Consider the following 23,063-nt stretch of genomic DNA (forward strand, 5'->3'; position numbering starts at 1 on the left):
TTGTTTACCCTTGGGAACAGCACCGAGCATTATACAAGTTCTTTACGCCACCAGCGCGCATTGAAAAACGGAACATCCAAAAGCGTGGTAGGTAGTATGTTTGCGATTTCTGGTTTTTTTGTTCTGGTTTTGATAATTAGGTTGCGCAAGTCACTGCTCTTCGACTCCGCAGGAGGACTGTTGACCGAAAAATTACTTGAATGAATCTAGGGGCGGGGACACGCTTGTCCTCTCAACTACCTCAGTCTCAGTCCTCACCTGTGATTTGAGAATTCGGTATGCTATACCAACCAGGACAAGCAACAAATTTAAAAGCGCTGAGGTGAGGCCGAGATTCGGTATGCCGAGGATGATGCAGCTGAGACAGCCGCGCTATCTGATGCAGCTGATGCCCTCAGACAGCTGATGTAGCCGAGGATGATGCCGATGAGACAGCCGCGCACCGACTTTCTCTGGCAACCGCGGCTCACTGAAATATTCGGCATTTTGCTGAAGTGTGTTTTAGCATCCAGAAACGTAAACATTCGTTAACACTTGCGGGTAGTGCTGCAGAAACAACTCGAGATTAGTTCTCCCAACTCAAGCAACCTTAATGTCATGAAAACTTTTGATGATGCTGATGCTGATAATGATGATGATTTCCACAGGCTGAATGGCAGAAAACTCTGCGCCGACCGCTATAAAAGGAGCACTTCTTCGTCTTCGGACTGGGTGGCTAACAAAGGAGCGAAATGTGCAGTTGTGACGATTTTCGGGCATTTTTTCGAAAATTCAAAGTACCCGATAATTTTACGTGTAATGTACGGGATGAGGCTAATATATCTGTATATCCCTTTTTCCGTCGCATCATGAAGGTTGAATTCCCACAAAGTGTAAAACCTTTTTTTCGTACCGAGCACGGACCTTTACGATCAGGTGCGCTTTGTAGCCCTCATGATTGTGATGGACAGGGGCACTTCGGGAGGCATCTTAATTTGGAGTACACTTAAGCTTCACTTTAAGGCTATGACGCGTTAGCGTTAGAGGGTCCTTACAGCGGCTTGGGCTCCTCTTTGCATATCACATTGCAGACATGGACAGTGTCGAAGAAATACAAAGCCTCCGTTTAACCAAGTCAAATGAAGGTTCCTCATCGTCTAATTTCTCTCTGCAAAATTGACTGCAAACTTTTTGCTAAAGTTATTTGCAATCTTCTGCATCTAGCAGTCGCTATGACTTAATAGGTATGCATCAGATCTGCTGTATCAGCGGCCGCAGCATCCAAACCCATATTCTTATTGCAGGTCCAGTTTTGAAGACAGTATCAGATGAGACCTGACAAGTAGCTTTATTTATAACCTTGAATTTCTTTGCCTCAGTAATAATTAAAGCCCAACTATCCCTGTTTTCTCCCTAGCGCAATGTTAAATTATTATTTTATCCTATGCAGACGATGTCGCCTTCATTTGTTCTGACAAAAATAGTGTGCTCAAGCCATTGCATTTGACTGAACAGTTAGTTACTTGAGTTATCAGGTGCGGCTCTTAATTTAGATAAATCCAAGGAGTTTTGGTTCAGTCATTGGGGGTACAACGCCAAGTCATTTTGGTGGCATAAGCTGGGACTGTGGGACCCTTCAGTACCTATGGGTTTCTTTTCACCTAGTATGCAACAGTGGAGACTACTGGAAATAATCTGGATAATCGTGGAGATAATCTCCATGAGGCGACAAACCCAGGCTTGGATGGGTAGGGACATGACAGTGAGTGCTCGCGCTCAAGTCGGCAGCAATTTTTTTGTTCGCAGAACTTGCCTATGTGCTACAGGTTCTCCACTGTGCTAGGAAGAAAGTGCAGGTGATGCACAGAATAACTGCTACCTTCGTATGCGTTCCCAATGAGAACCCATGCATTGCGCTAACATATTTGTTTCTCTAAACTCTGGCGGAATAGTCCTTGTTCACTTATTCCTGCATCAGCTTGTTTCGGGTTTTTTCACTTTGAAATTGACAAACCTGCCGTTTTTAGTAGCGGTGCTTATCAGGCGTCTCTATGCTGATTTGCCTTTTCTATTCGCACCGATTGGACAAACTCGTGAGTGTCCTTTATAAAGATCCCTTAAGGAAGTTTCTGACAACTTCAATTTCCCTACTGTGCGCATTTCTTTAGTATACTTGTATATCCTCTCATGAAGGCAGATTATTCAGGCATTCTGAGAGTATTTCTGTCCTGTACCGTTGTATAGGCAACCTTTTCTGGAGTGCCTTGACACCCGTGTTTTAGAACGTGTTAGGCGAATGTGCATTAATTCTGTTGTAAAAACATTCTTCTTTAAACTGAACACACGCTGCCTGGGAACCCATGGCTTCATGCAAAGGAGATGCTTGCGCCATGGACTGTGAATTGCCGCCTGTGCAATGCACCAGAGGCAATTGACAATTTTTTTATTCTTGCATTGATGTTATGTTTCTGAGACATATTACAATGGACAATTAAGATCGACATCGACATCACAGCCTACAGTGTCCGTTTTTGCCTATGCAGAAAAACTGTGTTGTGCCATTTGATCTCATTATTTTGCTTGGACCATTTAGTCTTAGGAAAGCCCGCTTGATGGACCGCCACACCGAATCACCACGGTCCCCGAAATATTTGTTTCATGAGCAGTGCACTTTGGTACGGGGAGTATTGCTGCCCTGGAAGAGTCACCTAGCTGGCTCCTCTATTTGGATGCATGTATATGCCTCCCAGATTTTTTATGTTTTGGAAGATGGGGTCGTGCATGGGTATTGTGGCCTGATGTTTTGGGGCGCAAGCATGCTTAGCTTTTCGTTTTCGGATCTATTTCCATGCAATAAAGAAAAAAGAGTGCCTCATTGGCTTAGGGGCAGCATGTCTGATTTGCGAACCAAGGGTCGCAGGTTTGATTACCATATATTTACCACAATTGTTTTTTTTTAATTTTGCATTCCTACTCGTCATAATGACACTTGAGTAATGTTGCGACCTTAAGATCACATTTAAAAAAATTTTTATTCGTCGGACATGTGGAGAAGTGAGAATCTTCCTTTGTTCTCTTCCTTTCTACCTCTTCCTCCGTTCCCCTTCCCACGTGTAAGGTGGCATACCGGGCGCTGCCTGGTTTATCTCCCTGCCTTTCCGTTTGTGTTTCTCTCTTTCTCTTTCTTTATTCGCTTTTAAATCCCTCGGCTCCTTCTCCGCGGCCTTCTCGACTAATCCGGATTTTCTGAACCCGCCACCGCCAACTACAAGGCAGGGTTCTCCGCTAATCGAGCGCCTTAACGCTACAGATTTAAAAGAAGATAGGAGTCGGTCGCAGCGCTCGCATGTTTATTGGAATGTCGAAGCTCGCGGGGCAGCCCAGTGGTTGATAAGCATAGCCGCCGTAGCAGCGAGACCACTGGCGTAATGTCAGGTGAAGGCTTCGTATAGAAATGAGGGATTAAACCAATGCCATTGAGAACCACAAAACCGCGTTACGCATTGAACCACCGCTGGGTTGGGGGTTGCGTCCTCCAAGAACTCTCCTCCTCGTCGCACCTAGCAACTCGCTGTCAGAAGCGAATAGGGCGGCTGTCGAAACAATGACCTCTTGGTACTCCATACCGCAGCCCTTGGGTGGTTGCATCGCCTGCGCGTAAGGAGGCCTGCAGCCCATCGTTTCTTAGAAATTTTCCCGCGCGCAACTCGCGTTGTTTTTTATGAGTGCATTTAGTGCTCGTCCGCTGAGTTATTGAGCCGGCTATTGTCAAAGGAGGAAATTTGGTCGACTGGTTATTGAAACATGTAACCATAGACTCGCTGATTGCTTTGCGTTAAAATGCTAGAGGTAATAGCAAAACTCGTGTTTTCAAACTCCATAATTGTTGACTAAGTCTACATAGTAATCTAACACATATTGTTAACGATCATATAGATCATCACCGTCAGCCTAATCATTGTCAGTATCATTACGGAAGGTCACCATAATCTCTCACTGCTCGCCAAAATCACTGGTCCCGCAGCTCGTATCATTCGCCACACGTGCTGCAACGCAGCGCCGCCTTCTCCTATATTCTCCTATCTATCTTCTCCTCTTTTGTACAATTTTTGACCTTCTTTCTCTGTGTTCTACGCGGAGTGATGGTCAGATCAGCATTTAGAGGCACGCATTTTATATTGATGGGTCGAAAAGGCAAGATAAAACAGGCTCTCTTGCTTGGCTGGCTGCAAAACAAAAATTGTCCATAATATATGACGTCACATACTTAATTCCGGTTTCCTTCATATAATTGAGCTGAATAATGAGTAGAAGTGCTTGTAACAACAGCGGTCACGAAATTCCATGCTTTCAGGCAAGGTGGATGTAATACAGGACTAACCATAATCGCGATTATAATGCGCAACAAGGCCTAATATTTATTCATAAACCTACATTTTCCAGCACATCGATTACTAGGAGATGCCAGCAAAGGAAGCATCAAAAGAAAGGCACTCCACATCACCAACGATGCGTATAGTGCACTCTCGCAAGGCATGAAGAATCTGCGGTTGAGCACCGATGAGCATGGTGCCTTATCGGAACACTTGGGTAAGCCTGACCATGTAGTAATTGTTAGCAGCTATATAGTATTATCGGTAATGGTTACTGAAAGCTCGAGTTGTGTACGTGCAGTTAATTCTGTGGGCACCTTCACTAGAATTGCTCTGTTTGGAGGCGAAGACTGGGCCTTCGGCACAAGCAGCATTTTGGTAAATCGCATTCCAGCAGCATATAACCACTCGCACAGAGAAACAATAGCTGGTAGCCATGAGTTTACGCCCACTGCTTTTGAAACGCAATGTCATTCATTGCCTCAGTACGGCAGTTTTAGAAAAGAATGCCTAGCCACCATTTTTTTCATGACGGATTGTCCGTGGTTCGTAGCGGGTAGTGGGCTTGTGCAGTAATCAGCCAATCTTCACGCGTACCAGTGTTAAGCCGACGGATCGCAACAGCCTAGAGGTCCCCTTTAGGCACTGCACTTCGCCTCGCGAGATGCCTGTAGCATTTCGTGCATGGCTAAATGACTCAGAATCGGGAAATAAACAGTTATGTGCGGGATACTTGTGTACAAGGAAAAGGATTCTAACCACAGTGCCCCTTTCGCAGCCCTTGGCATTTCTGGGCGAAGAGCTCTCGGCACTTTCCCAATATATAGCTTGGGTTATCAGTTGAGTGAAGTTGCCTTGGTATGAATGGGGGTGAGAGGAAAGGGGGACTTAAAAGCCGGTGGAGCACTATTATTTCCAGTTTATCAACGCAGGGCTCTGTGGCTTGACTGTATTTTGAAAGAGGATGCATGAATGTCAATGTCGGTTGCGGTTGTTGCTCTACTGCGCTTTTCAATGCCGTGTTCTATTCTGCACTGAATGTCAAAAAATAGAGGGTGTGGAATAATTCTCTCTTTTTATTTAATGCTTTTATTACAGTTTACTTCGCACGTGCAGTTTCTGACAGCGATATCGGTGTTTAGCGCGTAGACGCCACGTTTTTCGTATTTCTTTCCATCGCGATAGTACGCGCACTGGAAAGTCAGTATAGTGCCAGCACGACTGAAAACCTGTGATTGTTCATGCTCCGTGATCACAGCCCCGGGCACGTGATCTTGTCATTTTGTATGTCACACGAGAGTTTGCCAGGTACGCCTGAAATACCTGTAGTCATGCGCATTTGTTTTCATTATTTACATTATTGTGGTAAACGTTACAGGCACCTTGTCTTGTAGGTTCGTCGTAACCTAATTTCAGCACGGCCTAGAGGGTTTAATATTCTCACCTTCGTCGACCTCCGAGCACGCCTGCTTGCTTCCACCGTCAACGAGTTGTATTTACAAGCACGAGTTCGGCCATAAACAGCGTAACAATAGTTAAGAAACGACAGTGTATTGAAGAACAAAGACGTGACGGTTTATTGCGGTTTGTTTTGGTTTTCTCTGAGACGTAGTACCGTGCTGACCTCCGCTGTAAAAATCGGAGCTGGTGCAGACTGCCGGCATGGGCGAAGGATGTCCTTTGACATACGCGCCCAAAAATTGAATACGCCGCTATTAAACCGAATCGTATCAGATCACATCAGTCTTGAGTTCAACCGAGAAAGGGCCACTGACTCCCGAAGAAAACGTTACGAGAATCTTGACTGGCCTAATTCTGGCCCTTGATATGATTTGGAGCTTCATAAAAGAAGGGAACAGCTAAACTGGAAAATGTACAGCGGCGTGCTGTAAAGTTGATAGTAAACAAGTACAAACGAACTGGATCCCCAAATTTATCAATGGCAAAAACTCAAAATTAAATCCATTAGCGTTTTCTTTGAAGCAGGCCTCCTATCACCTAATAAATGGCAAAATGCATAGGTCCGCCGTAAGCTTCATTCAGTTTTTATTAACGCACTGCGCTTGCCATCAGCTCAACTAAAGCGTAACCTCAAACTTTCCACAATAAAATCATTCGTTTTGCTTTCTTCTATGAACGCTTAGGGAATAGAATATTTTCATTTTAAAAGTTGGGTAATGAAAAGATCCTTCAGACTGTTATCAAGAAAATATTTATATTTTATTTTTTGTTCCTATTTTAACGCCGCCTTCTCCTTTACATTGTGTTTGCAGGTCTTTTTACCGTTATTCAAAGGCTTGCTGTGATGGCCGATGTAAACAATTTCTTTCTTTTCTGTACCTTCCCTTCCTGGACGCGGTTAAAATGTCTGCAGCATTATGCAAAAAAATAATTCACAGCGACCCCTAATCACATAGTGTTGATACTGCGATAGCGTTAGGTGATACCTCTACCAGGAGTGGCGAAATTTCCAGTGTGGTGACGTTACTTCTGTCCAGCCAATGCCAACATCCGGCCCGGTGACACCCTTTCACCTAGCCAGTCAGCGAACATTATGACCGACGACGCATTTTTTTCGATTAGGCTTCTAATGTTATCGTATAAAAGTTGCCCCAGGAAGGCGAGCTTTGGCAGCTAACAAATCATGCCCTAACATCCGCGATATAGGAATGACAGATCAGGCTCCGTAAACTTGCAACGACCTCGACCCAACAACAGATGGTGGTGAGCTTGACGCCTGCATAACAGAAAGGGCCGAATTTTGTCATTAGAATGCACGGGTGTGTTTAGTGCAAACAGCCTCGTGTAAGCATCTCACATTTAGAACTGGCGTCTGCGGTTTTCACTACACCTTATTCATGTCCTCATGCATTTCTTCCAAGGTGTTGCCAGTGAAGAAGATGAACCTATGGTCGTCGAGCCCAATGAGGTGAGCACAACATTCCGTCTTAACACTCTCTTTTACCTTGAAGTGCATTGCATGGTGAACCTGATGGTCTCGACTGGTGTTTAAAGCTTAATGAATTTTCTTTTATATTAGTTTTATGGGGTTTAACGCCTCAAGGAGGCTGAGGAAATGAGGGACGCCGTAATGAAGCGCTCAAGAAATTTGCACCCCCTGGGATTCTTTACGTGCGCTGACATCGCGCAGTACACGGGCGTCTACAATTTCGCCTCCAAATAAATTCCACCTCCGCAGCCGGGATCGAACTCACGTCTTTCGGGTCATCCGCCGATACGCTATATCTAGTGAGCCACCACGGCGCTCGCTTAAAAATTGTGTGGGTCACACCCAATCCATCAGGTCTGAATACGTCGTGTTTTACATTCCGGGTTTATGTTCAACAATCATGCTTCAATATGTTGCACAAAAATTTCGGCGGATAGGCGTTTTGAGCTTCAACATCTTCTTTAAGGCGGTAAGCTCGCCATGACAGATCCCGGGATCTTTCGTGAGCATTCTGCTGCCGTAACGAAAGCGTCGCAGCGGCATATCCAACGCCAAGTGTTTCCTGCTGCGCCTGCAGATTCTGCGCACGAATATTCAATGTATTTAGCCTCTTTTCGATCGTCAGTGTGACTGGTGAGGCAGCGACCGTCTTTAAATAAACCGGAGTTCCGGCCTGCGTATTTGTGCGACACTTAAACTCGTGCAAGAATTAAATGTGCCGGTCGACATTGCGGACGACACAAGAGACTACGCTCACTACCGGATGTTCACAGGTAACTAAGTGATATAGAGAATGGTTTGGTTAGCTACAGAGGTCGCTTCTGAGCGGTCATGGCAATGATGTTGGCGGTCGGCATGAAACGAGCGTGCTATATTATTAACTGGCGCTATTATGAAAAAAATCCTCCTTATTTGTAAGATTACCCTGTAGTGCTTAACTGTATTTAGCATCGCTTAGTGCGGCCTAGGTGCATCGAATATTTCTCTTCAGTAGAGACTCCGAATATCCGAAATATTCAGATAGCTGATCGCATTTCCGTGTATTCGAGTCGCTTTGCGAATCAAGTTGTACATCTTCAAAATACGTCTAGACCATTCGACAGCGCTCTTAAGTTTTCATGTAGTTTTGGAACATTTGGCACCAAGTTAGAACAGAGACGCCATAGTTGATGTTTTTCCGAAGGCAGTTTTTTTTTAAATTTATATTGTTACGTGGCGGCCAGCCGAAGGAAGAGACACGATGATCGATGGAAATGAGATGATTTAATGGCTGCCGGCCTAGCGCGAGCGCTCCTGCCCGCGCCACTGCGCAGTTCGTCGTCTTCTTCGTCACACTACTCGGGGCCACCGAGCGATCGTCCCGATCGCGAACGAGAAGATCGGCACTGAAGATGAAATGCTGCAGATGACGATGGGCTTGTAAAATGGTTGGATACAGAAGAAGGAGGTGAAGGGCTTGCCGCCACGGTGAATGAGACGATCGGCGAATGAGTCCCGGTCCACGAAGCATCCGGGCCGCAGGTTGCCAGGAGCCGACGGCCGAGGTCCTTGGACGCACCGAACGGCAGAGGCAGGGGGGCGGTGTCCTCACGTGTGGGCAGCGTCTCGGGTCGGTCGGGTCATTCCGGTCGCGGCAACGTGGTCAGTTCGTCGTGTCTTGTGGTCGGGGCGGTGGACGGGGCTGGGGTAAGCGGCGAGGTCGGTTCAGGTCTGGTGGGCTGGGCACAGCCGGGCGGTGCGGACCAGGCACACACGGCCGACGACCACGGCAGGCGCAGGACGCCGAAGCTCCGGGACCAGGATGGCGATGAAGGGACCCCAGCACCTACCTGGGGCCCTGCCCAAGAGGAGGCCTTTTCTTCGCTAGTCGACTTACTCACCTCCCCACCTATTCTGGCCCATTTTGATCCGTCGGCTCCGACTGAAGTTCGCACAGACGCCTGCGGTTATGGGATTGGCGCCGTGTTAGCCCAACGTCACCAAGGGCAAGAACGCGTTATTGCATATGCCAGCCGCCTCCTTTCTACAGCTGAGCGAAATTACTCAATTACAGAGCGCGAGTGTCTAGCTCTTGTTTGGGCTGTAGCTAAGTTCCGACCGTACCTGTTTGGCCGTCCATTCTCCGTAGTGACCGATCACCACGCCCTTTGTTGGCTGTCTTCACTGAAAGACCCCACAGGCCGGCTCGGACATTGGACGTTGCGCCTCCAAGAGTATTCTTACACTGTTCATTACAAGTCAGGGCGTCTCCATCAAGACGCCGACTGCCTGTCTCGGCACCCTGTAGAGCCGCCTGATCCTGGAGACAACGACCTCGGCCTGTGCCTCTTCGCTATCTCCGATCTGGTTAACATCGCGGACGAGCAGCGACAAGACTCTTCCTTGCGTATTCTCATTGATCGCCTCAACTGTGCCAGCCGAGATCCTTCATTGCAACTGTTCGTCATTCAGGATGGCGTCCTATACCGCCGCAACCTTCGTCCTGACGGACCTCCGCTCCTGCTAGTCGTTTCCCACCGGCTCCGTTCATCTGTCCTAGCGGAACTACACGACCTACCGACCGCAGGCCACCTCGGCGTCTCCCGCACATACGATCGGGTCCGACGCCGCTTCTTTTGGCCTGGTCTGCACCGCTCTGTTCGGCGTTCCGTTGCCTCCTGCGACCTCTGTCAACGCAGGAAGAGACCATCAACGTTGCCTGCTGGCCTTCTACAGCCTATTGACGTACCTCTCGAACCATTCTACCGTGTGGGACCCGACCCTAAAGTTGGCCAACGTCATCTTCTACCTGACGGGCACTGCCAGGGTATGGTTCGAGGCCCACGAGGATGAACTCACCAGCTGGGATCTCTGCAAGCGCAAGCTTCGTGACCTGTTTGGTAAGCCATTCGGGCTTCAGCTCGCTGCGAAGAAGGAGCTCGCATGCCGTGCACAAACGTCCACAGAGTCCTATGTATCATACATTCAGGACATATTAGCTCTCTGCATGAAAGTCGACGCCACTATGTCAGAGTGCGACAAAGTAGGTCACGTGCTCAAAGGCGTCATCTGCGATGCCTTTGAGCACGTGACCTACTTTGTCGCACTCTGACATAGTGGCGTCGACTTTCATGCAGAGAGCTAATATGTCCTGAATGTATGATACATAGGACTCTGTGGACGTTTGTGCACGGCATGCGAGCTCCTTCTTCGCAGCGAGCTGACGCCCGAATGGCTTACCAAACAGGTCACAAAGCTTGCGCTTGCAGAGATCCCAGCTGGTGAGTACATCCTCGTGGGTCTCGAACCATACCCTGGCAGTGCCCGTCAGGTAGAAGATGACGTTGGCCAACTTTAGGGTCGGGTCCCACCTGTTGTGTGTGCTCACGCGCTCGTACATTGCGAGCCAGTCCTCCACGTCGACGCCGTCCGTTCCGTTGAAGGTCCCAGGATCTCTCGGATGGGCAATGATGAACGCCGGGTTGGCGGACGCCGACGGAGCGGCCCCTTCGCTGGTCATGGTTGAAGAGCCGGCGAGCTGACGACCGCTGCGGAGTTCCGTGCTTGCTGTGGCTGTACCCAGCACCTCCACCAAATGTTACGTGGCGGCCAGCCGAAGGAAGAGACACGATGATCGATGGAAATGAGATGATTTAATGGCTGCCGGCCAAGCGCGAGCGCTCCTGCCCGCGCCACTGCGCAGTTCGTCGTCTTCTTCGTCACAATATATACCCAGCAAATCTAGACAAAAGCACATTTGAGCATAAAACCGTTTATGATCGCATTTGTTCTTTTATATAATGTAGGACTTCACCATAACAATCAGTATATCCGCATGTCACCTGACCGCAGAAGACTCAGAGCGAACGCCCGCCGGCACCCGAATATATCCTTCTGGAACAATGGGAGGCTTATGGAAGTGGCGGCCCGTATTTGCCCGAAGAGCCGGTCTCATGGGAAGAGCAGCGGGATAAAAAAGGTAAGTTTACGATTCGCAATTGATACAAGACTGCAACACAGGCCTGCATGGATGAGTGCATATACCTATTGATACAGCAGTAATGAAGAGAAAGAATATGCAAAGGTCTCTAAAGCTGAATTCCTCGCTAATATATAATACGTTATAAGGAAGCAGTGCTCGTTCTTTCCGCTCACACTTCAGCTGTGGAAAAGGATGAAGGATGCCGTCTATGACGTAGTCACGTCGGAAGGAATTCCCTCCCGATGTAGCAGCGACTGCGCATCACGTGACCAACGTTCCTAACCGCTTCCCCGATGACACACACTTTAGTAGTGTGGGCGGGGTCGGGATGCCCGCTTCTCTCTGGAAAGCGGCGGAAGGTTTCTTTCAGTATTGAGAACGATTCTCGTGCGTGGTAGAACGTTGTGATATCGGCCGCAGACGTTTACGGGATGCATGTGCTTGAAAAAAAATAATCACTTTTTGTAGCAACAATTGCCACTCATTCCGCTCGTATCAGCGCATGGAGCTTCTACTATCGACCACAAAAGATCAGGTTACGGGTTGCGGCAATGCGGCAAAAAATTATTTGGATCTAACGACGTACGCTGATCGCGTGAAATATCTGAAGGTGCCTGGAAACGATCACGCGTCATTAGCTAATTCTTGGAAGCAGCGTCGTGTGGCGGCGCAACAGTAGTTTTGTAGCGAGAGCTACACTACGCTACCCAGTCGAGCATTTCACCATGATCCGGGGAAGGCAACAGTGCGCATGCGTGAAACTGGAGAGGAGCAGGAATGGCGCGGCGCATGACGTCAGAGTCGCCGCCGCCGCTTCGCCAGCAGCCCCGCGCGCCCATCTAGGCCCGCGGGGGCCGCGCGTGAATGCGAATGCGCGGCAACAGTAGAAGGGCAGCTGGTGCGAGACGCATGATGTCAGAGCTCGGCCGCCACCACGGCCGCGCGTGGGGTCGTGTGGATGCGGCTGTGTGTATAAAAGCTGTGGTGATACGACTTGGTGGGGTGATTTCAATAGGAAACGAGGTCCTCCTAGTCGATAGTATCAAGGAAAATTGATTTTAATTTAGCAAGCGATCCTCGCATTCTGACTACACAATGAAGAACTACCGTTGGCCTTGTGTATCTGAGAGAAACCAACCAGTCTAAATACTCTGTAGGCAGCATTCAGACAACTGCGTGTTAATTTACCGATCATAGGCAATGTCTATATCTATCAAAAGAATGAATAAATAGTGTGTTTAACCGAATACTTCTTTATTCCTTAACATTACAGTCACAACAACAAGCTAGATAACATGCGTAACAAGGGGGGAACTGCAGCTTTGGCTATGTATATCCTGCAACAGCTGAAATAAGCCTCTGCTATTTTTTTCTGAGAACATGTTTGCCGAAAGCTCCTGTGGCCAGTTTTCCCAAAACACTCCAGTCATGTCTGTGTGTCAGGCGCTTTAACCAATGTAATATTTTCCTCAGACACGCATCCTGTAAATTTTCACTGTCTATAGTGAATTTCTGGGTTTTCAAGATGCATGTTTATTTCCCACCGTTTCAGTGATGCAATAGTGTAATTTAACAGCAATTGTTTTAGAGATCTGGCGCTTTTAATGCCACGATAAGTGATTTACCAACAAAGCTGCTACCCTTTCGGTCTTTAAGCATCTAAAAATATGCCTGAAATCCTTTTTTCCAGCTTACGACGGACGAGAAATCGTTGCGCGTGCTGACGCAGCATTGGATGAGGTAATGAGGGAGGTAAGTGAACCATACATGGATGTACACGACAGTTTTCTTGGTGCTTTGACAGGTGCTCTCAATTTCTAAAAGGCGCAATCGCGGCCCAGAATGAACTGACCAAGCAATAGAGCACTGGCACCGCATGGCGGAAGACGGCATTGTTTAATTGAAGGAGTATATGCTGCCAAATATCAATGCAATGACATTATAGTTTAGGTAAGGAGCGGAATCCGCCATAGATGTCATTATATTTGTTGTTTAACCAAGAGTGGTCGGGTGACCTTGTGACGTTATCGCAACGGGACCACCACGTTTTGAGCACAGCTATCTGCAGCTAGCAATCCGAATGTGGCGGTTGGTGCACCGACAATGTCAAAGAAACTGACGCAAACACGCACAGATGTTGCAGAAGAAACAGTGGCAAATGTGCAATTTAATCTTATCGCATTCCTCTTTCAAGGTGGCTTCATCGTCCCCATAGTTTCCTTTTTCCCCTATTCTAACTGGCAAAACTGTCGCGCGCAATTACTGAATCTAGGTCTCCTCGCAGAGTTCGATATTGCTATATTGCGGATTCGTGTCAAGCGCAGCGAAATGTTTTCTATCAAAACCTTTATCGCGTTTAGAATCGAAAAATGGCAGGGAGATGGCTGACATCACAAAACAATGAAGAGAGAGGCAGAAATGCATGTGCCGTGTTCCTTTAAGTATTTGCGCTAAGAAATAAAATATGAATTACCTACTAACCTGTTTTATAAATCTTCTGTCACCCGTAGGACCTGTGCGTATCACGCTACAAGTACGAAGCGGTCTCTGAAGCAGGGCAAACCATTTAAGATCTTGGAAATTCATTCACCTTAAATGCAGAGGCTGGAAATTTAATTGCCAGAAAACTACGCGAAGATGACGGAACGAAATGAGGAACAAAGGTAGACACACCTCTCTGTTCTTGTCCCATCATCTTTGCGCAGTTTTTTTTTGCAATCACTATGAACAGAGCAGCCCATCATGATATCTAATAGCAAATTTATTTTAAACTACGCTGCCCCGTATACCTTCCGCTACCAGCGATAGCCTTCCCTGATCTCTAGGAAGCAAACATTACTTCTTGCCCATCTGTGCATGCGCGTCTAACGCAGGCAATCGAGGCCTTTGGGGAGACTCACAGGGAAAGCCCGCCTTCAACTTCCCCCGATGCGCTTCCGGACCACTGGGAGGCTCCTGGGAGCGGCGGTCCGAATCTGCCCGAAGAGCCACCCTCTCGGGAAGAGCAGCACGAGGACAACCGTGAGTGTGCGATTCGAAGTTGACATGAGACTTGAACAGAGGCCTGCATGGAGGAGTGGATATAGTTATTGATACCGCCGTAATTAGAAGAAGGAATATGCAAAGGCCGCTAGCTGCTTAGTTCGCTTATCTATGATACGTAGTGAGGAACCAGTATTCGTTCTTTTCGCGCACGCCTTTGCTGATGAAGGGGTAAAGGATGTCCTTTGTGACGTACACAAGTCGGAGGGAATTCCTTCCCGATGTAGCGGCGACGGCACATCACGTGACCGACGTTCCTCAACACACTTCATTCGCGTGGTCGGTGTCGGGGGCGGATGCTCGGTTTCCTCTGCAAAGCGACTGAAGGTTGCTTTCAGTATGAAGAATATTTATAGTACGTGGCAAGAACATTTTGAAATCGTCGGCAGACGTTTAAGGGATGCATGCATCTGTTCGAAAAAAACACTATTTTTTGCATCGCTTGTAGCTTCTTCGGCTCGTATCAGCGGATGTAGCAAGTACTATTGGCCACAAAAGGTTACTTGTTACGGGATGCGGCTATGCGGGAAAATTTATTTGGATGTAGCGACGTATGCTAATCGCGTGAAATGCCTGAAAGTGTTTGGAAACAATCAAGCGTTATTAGTTGATACTGAACGGCTGGGTCACGAGGTGGCGCAACAGTAAGATTTTATTTTTTTCGAGAATTCACATGCCGAAAACTCTTGAAGCTGACAGTATTCCTATACATTTAACCAATATTTCTCTCTTGTCTTTGAGCACGCGCCTTCACCAAAGTATTATTTTCCTCGGACCCGCATCCTGAAAAATTTCACTGTCTGTGAATTTCGGGATTTTCAAGCTGGATATTTATTTTTCGCAGCTTCAGTAATGCATTAGTGTGATTATAACACAATTGTTTAGAGATATCTGGCCTCTGTAGTGCCACGATAAGGTATTCACCAACACAGCTGCTATGCTTGTGGCCTTTACCCATCTAAAAATAAGCCTCAAATCCTGTCTTCCAGCTATCGACGGAAGCGGAACGTTTGCGAGTGTTTACACAGCATTGAACGAAGCGGAGAAGGAGGTAAGTGAAGCATACACCGATGTTCGCAACACCTTTATCGGGGCGCTTTAGCAGGTGTTCCCTATATATAAAAGGCGCAATCGGGGCCCAGAATGAACTAACCAAGCACAAAAGCACTGGCACCGCACGGCGGATGACGGAATTAGTTAATTAAAGGAGCATATGCAGCCAACTATCAATGCAATGACATTAGTGTTTACGTAAGGAGCAGAATCCGCCATAGATGACATAAAATTCGTTGATTAGCCGAGAGAGGTCCCATGACCTTGTGACGTCCTCACAACGTGCCCACCACGTTGTCAGCACAGCTATCTGCACCTAGCAGTCCGAATAAGGAGTTTGCTGCACCGAGAATTCCAAAAAGAAACTGGCGTCAACACGCACCGAAGTTGCAGCAAAAACTGTGACAGATCTGAGATTTAATCCTATAGCTATCAACTTTGAAGGTGGCTTAAGCGTCCAGTTAGTTTAATTGTTTCCCCTATTCTCGCAAAACTGTCTTTGCAATTACTAAATATAGATCTCCTCCCAGAATTCGATAATGCTATATTGCGGGTTCGTCACTGCTATGCTTCACTGCAAGGAATTCGCCACTAACAAGCGCAGCGAAATGTTTCCCTTCGGCACCTTCGCGCGGTGAGAATCGAAAGGTGGCTTGGAGATGGCTGACATCGCAAAACAACGATGAGATGGGGCTCAAGTGCTTGTATCGCAAACAGCACAGGTCGTCGGCCCAATATTGCAACAGGATGGTCCCATCCTGGCCCTTGTAGGGTCGGCCTTTGCCAATACGGCTCCAATGTTGGGCCAATTACTTGTGCTGCTTGGGATCCTGTTCTTTCATGGTTTTGCGATATAGAACGTCATCTGAATTACCAACCAGCCCGACCCATAGCCCTTCTATGTCATTCGCACAAGCTCTAGGCAACACGCTGCATGTACGGAGCGGTTTCTGAAGCAAGGCAAACCATTTGACCTCCCGGAAGTTGGTTCACCTTGATGCAGAGGCTGCAACTTTGTTTTGCAAATAAAGTGCGAGAAGACGGCAGCTACAAAATAGGCACAAAGACGGACAAAGCCCTCTTTCTTTGTCCCATTTTCTTCATGCAGTTTTTTTTTGCAATAACTATAAACTGACCAGCCCAACATCTTCAAACAGCAACTTTTAAACCTCGCTGCCCCGTAAACCTACAGCTACCACCGATCGCCTTCCCTGATCTCTTGAAAGCAAACATTACTTCTTCCCAATCTCTGCATGCGCGTCTAACGTAGGCAAGCGACGCCTTTGGGGATACTCACAGAGAAAGCCCGCCTTCGACTTCCCCCGATGCGCTTCCGGACCACTGGGAGGCTCCTGGGAGCGGCGATCAGCATCTGCTCGAAGAGCCATCCTCTCGGGAAGAACAGCACGACAAGAACCGTAAGTGTGCGATTCGCGATTGACATGAGACTTGAACAGAGGCCTGCATGGAGGAGGGGATATAGTTATTGATACAGCAGTAATTAGAAGAAGGAATATGCAAAGGCCTCTCACTGCTTGCTTCGCTCATCTTTGATACGTAATGATTAACCACTATTCGTTCTCTTCTCGCACGCCTTTGCTGATGAAGGGGTAAAGGATTATCCTTGTGACGTACTGAAGTCGGAGGGATTCCTTCGCTATGTAGCGGCGACCGCACATCAAATGACCGACGTTACTCAACAGACTTTAGTGGTGTGGACGGGGTCGGGGGCGCGATTCTCGTTTTTCTCTGCAAAGCGACTGAAGGTTGCTTTCAGTATGAAGAATGTTTCTGGTACGTGCCAGAAACATTTTGATATCAGCGGCAGACGTTTACGGGATGCATGTATCTGTTCGAAAAAAACACTATTTTTTGCATGCCTTGTAGCTTCTTCAGCTCGTATCAGCGGAGGTAGCAAGTACTATTGGCCACAAAAGGTTGCAGGTTACGGGTAGCGGCTCTGCTAGGAAATTTTTTTGGATCTAGCGACGTACGCTAATCGCGTGAAATGTCTGAAAGTGTGTGCAAACGATCACGCGTTATTAGCTGATACAGGACGGCTGGGTCACGAAGGGGCGCAACAGCATTTTTATTTTCCGAGAACGCGAATGCAGGAAACTTTTGAGGCCAGCAGTATATACGTTTCCCCGCAACTTCAGACATGTGTTTGGCTTACGCTCCTTCACCAAAGTTTTATTTTCCTCAGACCCGCATCCAGTAAAATTTCGATGTCGGTAGTGAATTTCTGGATTTTCGAGCTACATATTTATTTGCGGCTGCTTCATTAATGCAATAGTGTAATTTTAACAGTATTTCTTTAGTGGATCCGGGCTTTTTACTGCCACGATGTCTTTCACCAACACAACAGCTACGCTTGCGATATTTAACCATCCAAAATATGCCTGAAATCCTGTCTTCCAGCTTGCGACGGAAGAGGAATGGTTGCGAGTGCTGACACAGCATTGGCCGACGTGGAGAGGGAGGTAAGTGATACACGGACGTTTAAAATACCTTTCTTTGCATGCTTTGGCAGGTGCTCTTTATTTCTAAAATGCGCAATCGGGGCCTAGAATGAACTAATCAAGGTGTAAAGCACTGGCACAGCACCGCGGATGACGGCATTTCTTTAATTGAAGAAGTATATGCGGCCAAATGTCAATGCGAGGGCATTATTATTTACTTAAGGAGTAGAATCCATCACAGCTAGATGTCATAAATTTCATTGATTGGCTGAGATATGACCACGTGACGTTGGGACGTTATCGCATCGTGGCCACCATGTTGTGAGCACAGCTGCAGCAGCCAGCACTCCAAATATGGCGCTTGATGAACTCACAACTTCACAGAAACTGATTCAAACACTCGAATAAGTTGCAGTATAAGCTGTGGCTTTAATGCTTTACAGATAGCCTGAGCGTCCCCAGACTTTCATCCGTTCCCTACCCTAACTGGCAAAAATGTCATTGCATTTACCAAATATAGCCCTCATCGCAGAATCCGGTAACAATCTACTCCGATGAGTCCTTTCCTCGCAGTAGGAAAAGGTTTTCTTAAGGCATAGAGTTAAACCGCGTTATAACGAAGTTGAAGGGGCCCGGCGGTTACTTCGTTATAGCCAGAGTTACTTTATAGCAGCCCGTGTTGACCGAAATTCTAACGGGAATCATCATTGCTTCGTTATATCCGTTAATTCACTATAAGCAGTTTTGTTGTAATGAGGTTAGAATGTATTTGATTCCTTTTTTCGTGATATGCATGATGTAAATCGGATTAAAACGTAAATCTGCTGATATGAAACGGCAAAGTAAATGGGCTGAAAAAAATTAAAAACAAAAAGGTCGTGTATATTTCACAGAACATGGCGATACCAGCTGGAACGTGATACTCAGTCCACAAATGCATTATCTCATGTGCGTGCCAAATCATCCACCAAATCATAGTGCCCGCCAATTTATGTGTTATATATGACTTACAGACCACGCCGTGTAAACGTTTTCGTGCCTTTTTGGTAGGCACAAGCTTCAGCAGGTTCTCTATGCACTGCACGTCACAAACGCCAACTTGTCTCTTCTGGCAGGCTGCACGAGTGAACCCGTTTTCACGTGCACTTTCTTTTTGTGCCCTAACGGTCAATTAATCGCAAACTCGAGCCGGGACGACGACCGTGATTACGGCGCGAAACACTGCCATGCTAGCAATAACAGTCCATGCTGCAAAATTTGATGTGTATGTGAGCCCACAGTTTGCTGTACAGCAGCTGGTGAACACGGCGGAAATACATACGCAGGTGAGATCGCAAGATGCCAGTCTCGTCGGTGAGAGCCTGCCCGAGTTACTGACCTTGGGCAAGTCCACAGTCAATGGTTGCCCAGCGGGAGTGTTCACGTTGAAGGCGCTGCCCAAGGGACTGCACTTCGGCCCATATCACGGAGTCAAGGTGGACCGCATCGAAAATGGCGGCTGCACCTGGCAGGTAAGCTTGCTCGGCCAATGTGTAGAACACTCAGACTCGGGTTCTTAAGGCTCTGATAGAAAATGTTCTAAACACCTGGACTGTAATTTCACTACACTGCTCGCATTGTCATTCTGTCGCATGCTTGCAAGTGCATTCGACGTGAGTGATTTTCATGGAGAGAGATTATGCTGAAATACGTGCCATTGTTGAGTGAGAGGGAAAGATTGCAGCGTATGATAACAGTTGCAAACCGCATATTGAGGATTCAAAGAACATGCGCCCTTTCCAACGTCGTTGTATAATACTAACAGGCCACATTATTAAAACGTTACGTGAAAAACAGAAAAAATGTATAAGGATGTTCACCTATGGTTGTCAGTGCCTCACTATTTTGAAAAACTTTTCTGGCACGCAAAACATGAGACAAAACCATGGGACATCGCTGAGTCACAAAATCCATCATTAGGGGCCTTTTTTTCAAGAGTCGCACCGTACAAGAGCCGCAGTCAGAGGACAAGCAGGTAGCTTCAGCGTAAGCTTAATCCTGAGCTAAAAGGTGAAATATGAAATATTTACTCGTTAGAGGAATATTTTTTACTGTTGAAATGAAGTACATTTTCTTAGAAAAACTGAGTGCAGTAGCATTCATGCACTTTTAAAGGACCTGGTGTTGGTTTTTCTGCATCGTTGACAAAGGCATAATGCGTACGGCAGTGTTCGGTAGCCCGGGTTGTCCATTTTATCCGCAAAGTAAGTTGCCAGTAGACAAAAATACTTGTTCTATGGCAATCTTCGGCCTCAAAAGCCTTTGCGCCACAAAAATTTACTATCACCATCATCATCATCATCTTCATCATTAAAATAAGTTGTATTTATTCAGTTTCATATTCTCAAAAATGATACTGCCCTGATTTTATTCCAATACGCAATGCTTCATGCGGTCGCGTCCGAGAGTGCACACGGCCACCGCTCCAGAGTTATCCAGAGTCCTATGCTGCTCCGTTGACTTGTACCGGGAGCCCACGTGAAGGAAATGCACATCCGCAAGTGACACTGACGGCGCCAGATGGCGCAAGGTACCCGGCAGGCTGCGCGCGTGCCTGCAGCATCCGGGCCAATCCGCGCGTGCTCGCAGGCGGTAAGCGGGATTCTGGTACTTCGGTAACAGTAACAGGGTACACGGCACGCTTACCGTCTCTCGAGGGGCACAGAAACCATTCATGTAACAGCGCTCATGCAGTGGCCTTAACTGGGTGGAGTTGTCGGTTCGAGGGCGTTCGAGCTGCCCTTTCGACAGATGTATAAGATTATAACACGAAATACTGGCCCTTTTCCGGACACTTAAAATTTATGCCACGTTTTTTTGCGTCCGTTTTTTCACGTGAGCACGGTAGCGAAAGAATTTGACTTGAGCGTTTAGACGGTTGAACCGCTGCGTTGCGCAGGTGCGCCGATGTGGAGAGTTCTTCGTGGTAGACGGCCGCCCGCATCAGCGCAACCACTGGATGAACGACGTGAACTACACGCCCAGCAAGAGGAGACAAAACCTCGTGGCCTTTCTCGCCGACGGAGACATCTACTACCACACGCTAAGGAACGTCAGCCCCGACGAAGAACTGCTCGTTGGATATTCAACGTCGTTCACCAAGAGTTTGCTCGGGAGCCCAAGAGGACCAGTGGCGCTGCAAGGAGGTGAGGAGAAGCTTATCCTGCACTCCTTAGCTGGTCGATATTATTCGGTTGATAGCGTACGCAAGCTGCGAACATGCCTGATTCATCATCATCATCATCATCAGCCTGGCTACAGCCAGTGCAGAGCAAAGGCCTCACTCATGCCTCTCCAATTATCCCTGTCATTTGCCAGCTGCATCCAGCCTATAACCGCAAACTTCTTGATCTCATCTGCCCACCAAAATTTCTTCCGCCCCTTATAGGCTTTCATTCTCTTGGAATCCACTCTGTTACCCTGAAGGACCGGCAGTTATCTCACCTTCGCGTTGCATGCCCTGCCCAAGCCTATTTCTTCCTTTTGATTTCGACTAGGATGTCATTAACACGCGTTTGTTCCCTCACCCACTCTGCCGGCTTCCGGTCTTTCAACGTTACAAGTATCATTTTTCTTTCCTTGGCTCGCTGGGTTGTCCTGTACTTAAGCTGAACCTTTTTCGTTAGCTTCCATGTTTCTGCCTCGTAGGTGAGTACCGGTAAGATACAGCTGTTGTACACTTTTCACGTGAGTGATATTGGTAAATTGCCATTCATGATCTGAGAGAACTTGCCATATGCACTCAACCTCATTTATACTTCTAGTTATTTCCCTCTCATGGTCCGCATCAGCTTCGACTACTTGTTCTAATTGAACGTATACCTTTACCACTTCCAGCACCTCGCTGCCAATTGTGAACTGCTGTTTTCCTGCCAGGCTGTTATGCTGCTGAACATGACTCTGGTTTTTGCATGTTAGTTTTTAGAGACACCATTCTGCTCAGCCTGTCACACTTATTGATCATGATTTGCAGTTCACCTCTGGAGTGACTCAGCGAGGCAATGTCATCAGCAAATTGCAGATTTTTTAGGTATTCTCCATGAAATCTTATCCCCAACTGCTCCCAATTCATGCCTCGAAATACCTCCTGCAAACAAGTGGGCAATAGCATTGGCGAGATCATGTCATCTTGCCTGAGGCCTTTCCTTGTTTGTATATTCTTGCTGACTTTATGCAGGACTATAGTAGCTATGGTGTTCCGTGTTTCAATGTGTGTGTCTACTTTGGTGCATTCCAAAATTCACGCTGGCCCAAAGACAGATTCATACCAAGTGTCCCAGAGGAATGCGATTTTGCTGTATATACCTTCCAGTATTTTGATATAAGGCTCTTCTAAACCCTGAGTCTGCAATGCCTGTATGACTGCTGAGATTTACACTGACTCAAACAACTTCTCGTAATAAATAAAGGCTTTATATACGTGCTTTTTGTATTCTGAGCATTTTTATTTCACCTGATTGATAGTTTGAATCTGAAATATTGTGGTGTATACTTTAGGAAAGCATGCCAGACTGTTTGGTTGGTTGAAGTTTAAGGTTTTTCTGACTCTATTAGCGATTACCTTAGTAAATAACTTGCAGGCAATGGAGAGTAAGCTGATCAGCCTGTAATTTTTCAAGTTCATGGCCTCTATTTTTTGATGATTTAAGATAAAATTTGCTTCTGGTATGGTCAAGGGTCATAAGACATTGCGTAAACAGGGTGGCTAGTTTTTCTGGCACAATCTCTCCTCTGGTCTTGAACAGATCTGCTGTTACCTGATCCTCCCCACCTGCCTTTTCCTTTCCCATTGCTCTTAAGGCTTTCTTTACTTCCTCTCTCGTGACTGGCAGGATGACGCAGTGGTGTGGGACACTCTCTCTCATTGATGTTTCGGATTTCATTGGCTACTGTACAGATTTGTATAGAACTGTTTGGCTACTTTAACTATCTTATCCATGTTGCTAATGTGATTGCCCTCCTGTTCTCTTTCATTCTTCATTCATTCTTTATTTTTTCTCACTATACAGTGAAAAAGGAGCCAAGGGAAAAGCCGTTCAAGCACGGCTTGAGTTGTCTTTGGCCCCACTTATCAAGCAGTGGTAGCAGCGAGAAAAGCACAAGTAATGTCCTAGGACGCAGCTAGCTCAGTCAGTCTCAACCAAATATAAAGCAATATAAATGAAACTATAGTAAGTGGTACAAACATTCAACTTATCAAAATA

General features: G+C 46.9%; 1 protein-coding gene across 1 annotated transcript; it reads left to right on the forward strand.

Moving 5' to 3' along the window:
- The first annotated feature begins 12,948 nt into the window (after positions 1-12,948).
- LOC144112365 (uncharacterized) lies at positions 12,949-22,044 on the forward strand. Its single transcript, XM_077645212.1, has 8 exons — positions 12,949-13,015; positions 14,137-14,284; positions 15,295-15,356; positions 16,629-16,776; positions 17,780-17,841; positions 19,146-19,331; positions 20,759-21,005; positions 22,037-22,044. Exons 1-8 carry the CDS (start codon positions 13,007-13,009, stop codon positions 22,042-22,044), a joined length of 870 nt encoding a protein of 289 aa, XP_077501338.1. The 5' UTR covers positions 12,949-13,006.
- Positions 22,045-23,063: the final 1,019 nt, after the last annotated feature.

Source organism: Amblyomma americanum, unplaced genomic scaffold, assembly GCF_052857255.1.
Source record: "Amblyomma americanum isolate KBUSLIRL-KWMA unplaced genomic scaffold, ASM5285725v1 scaffold_73, whole genome shotgun sequence".
NCBI classification, from domain to species: Eukaryota; Metazoa; Arthropoda; class Arachnida; order Ixodida; family Ixodidae; genus Amblyomma; species Amblyomma americanum.

Bases quoted from the DNA above. Each gene is read 5' to 3' on its own strand.
- LOC144112365 (XM_077645212.1), top strand. The intron at 17,842-19,145 runs GTAAGTGATACA...ATACATACGCAG, and splicing joins TGGCCGACGTGGAGAGGGAG to GTGAGATCGCAAGATGCCAG. The intron at 19,332-20,758 runs GTAAGCTTGCTC...TGCGTTGCGCAG, and splicing joins ATGGCGGCTGCACCTGGCAG to GTGCGCCGATGTGGAGAGTT.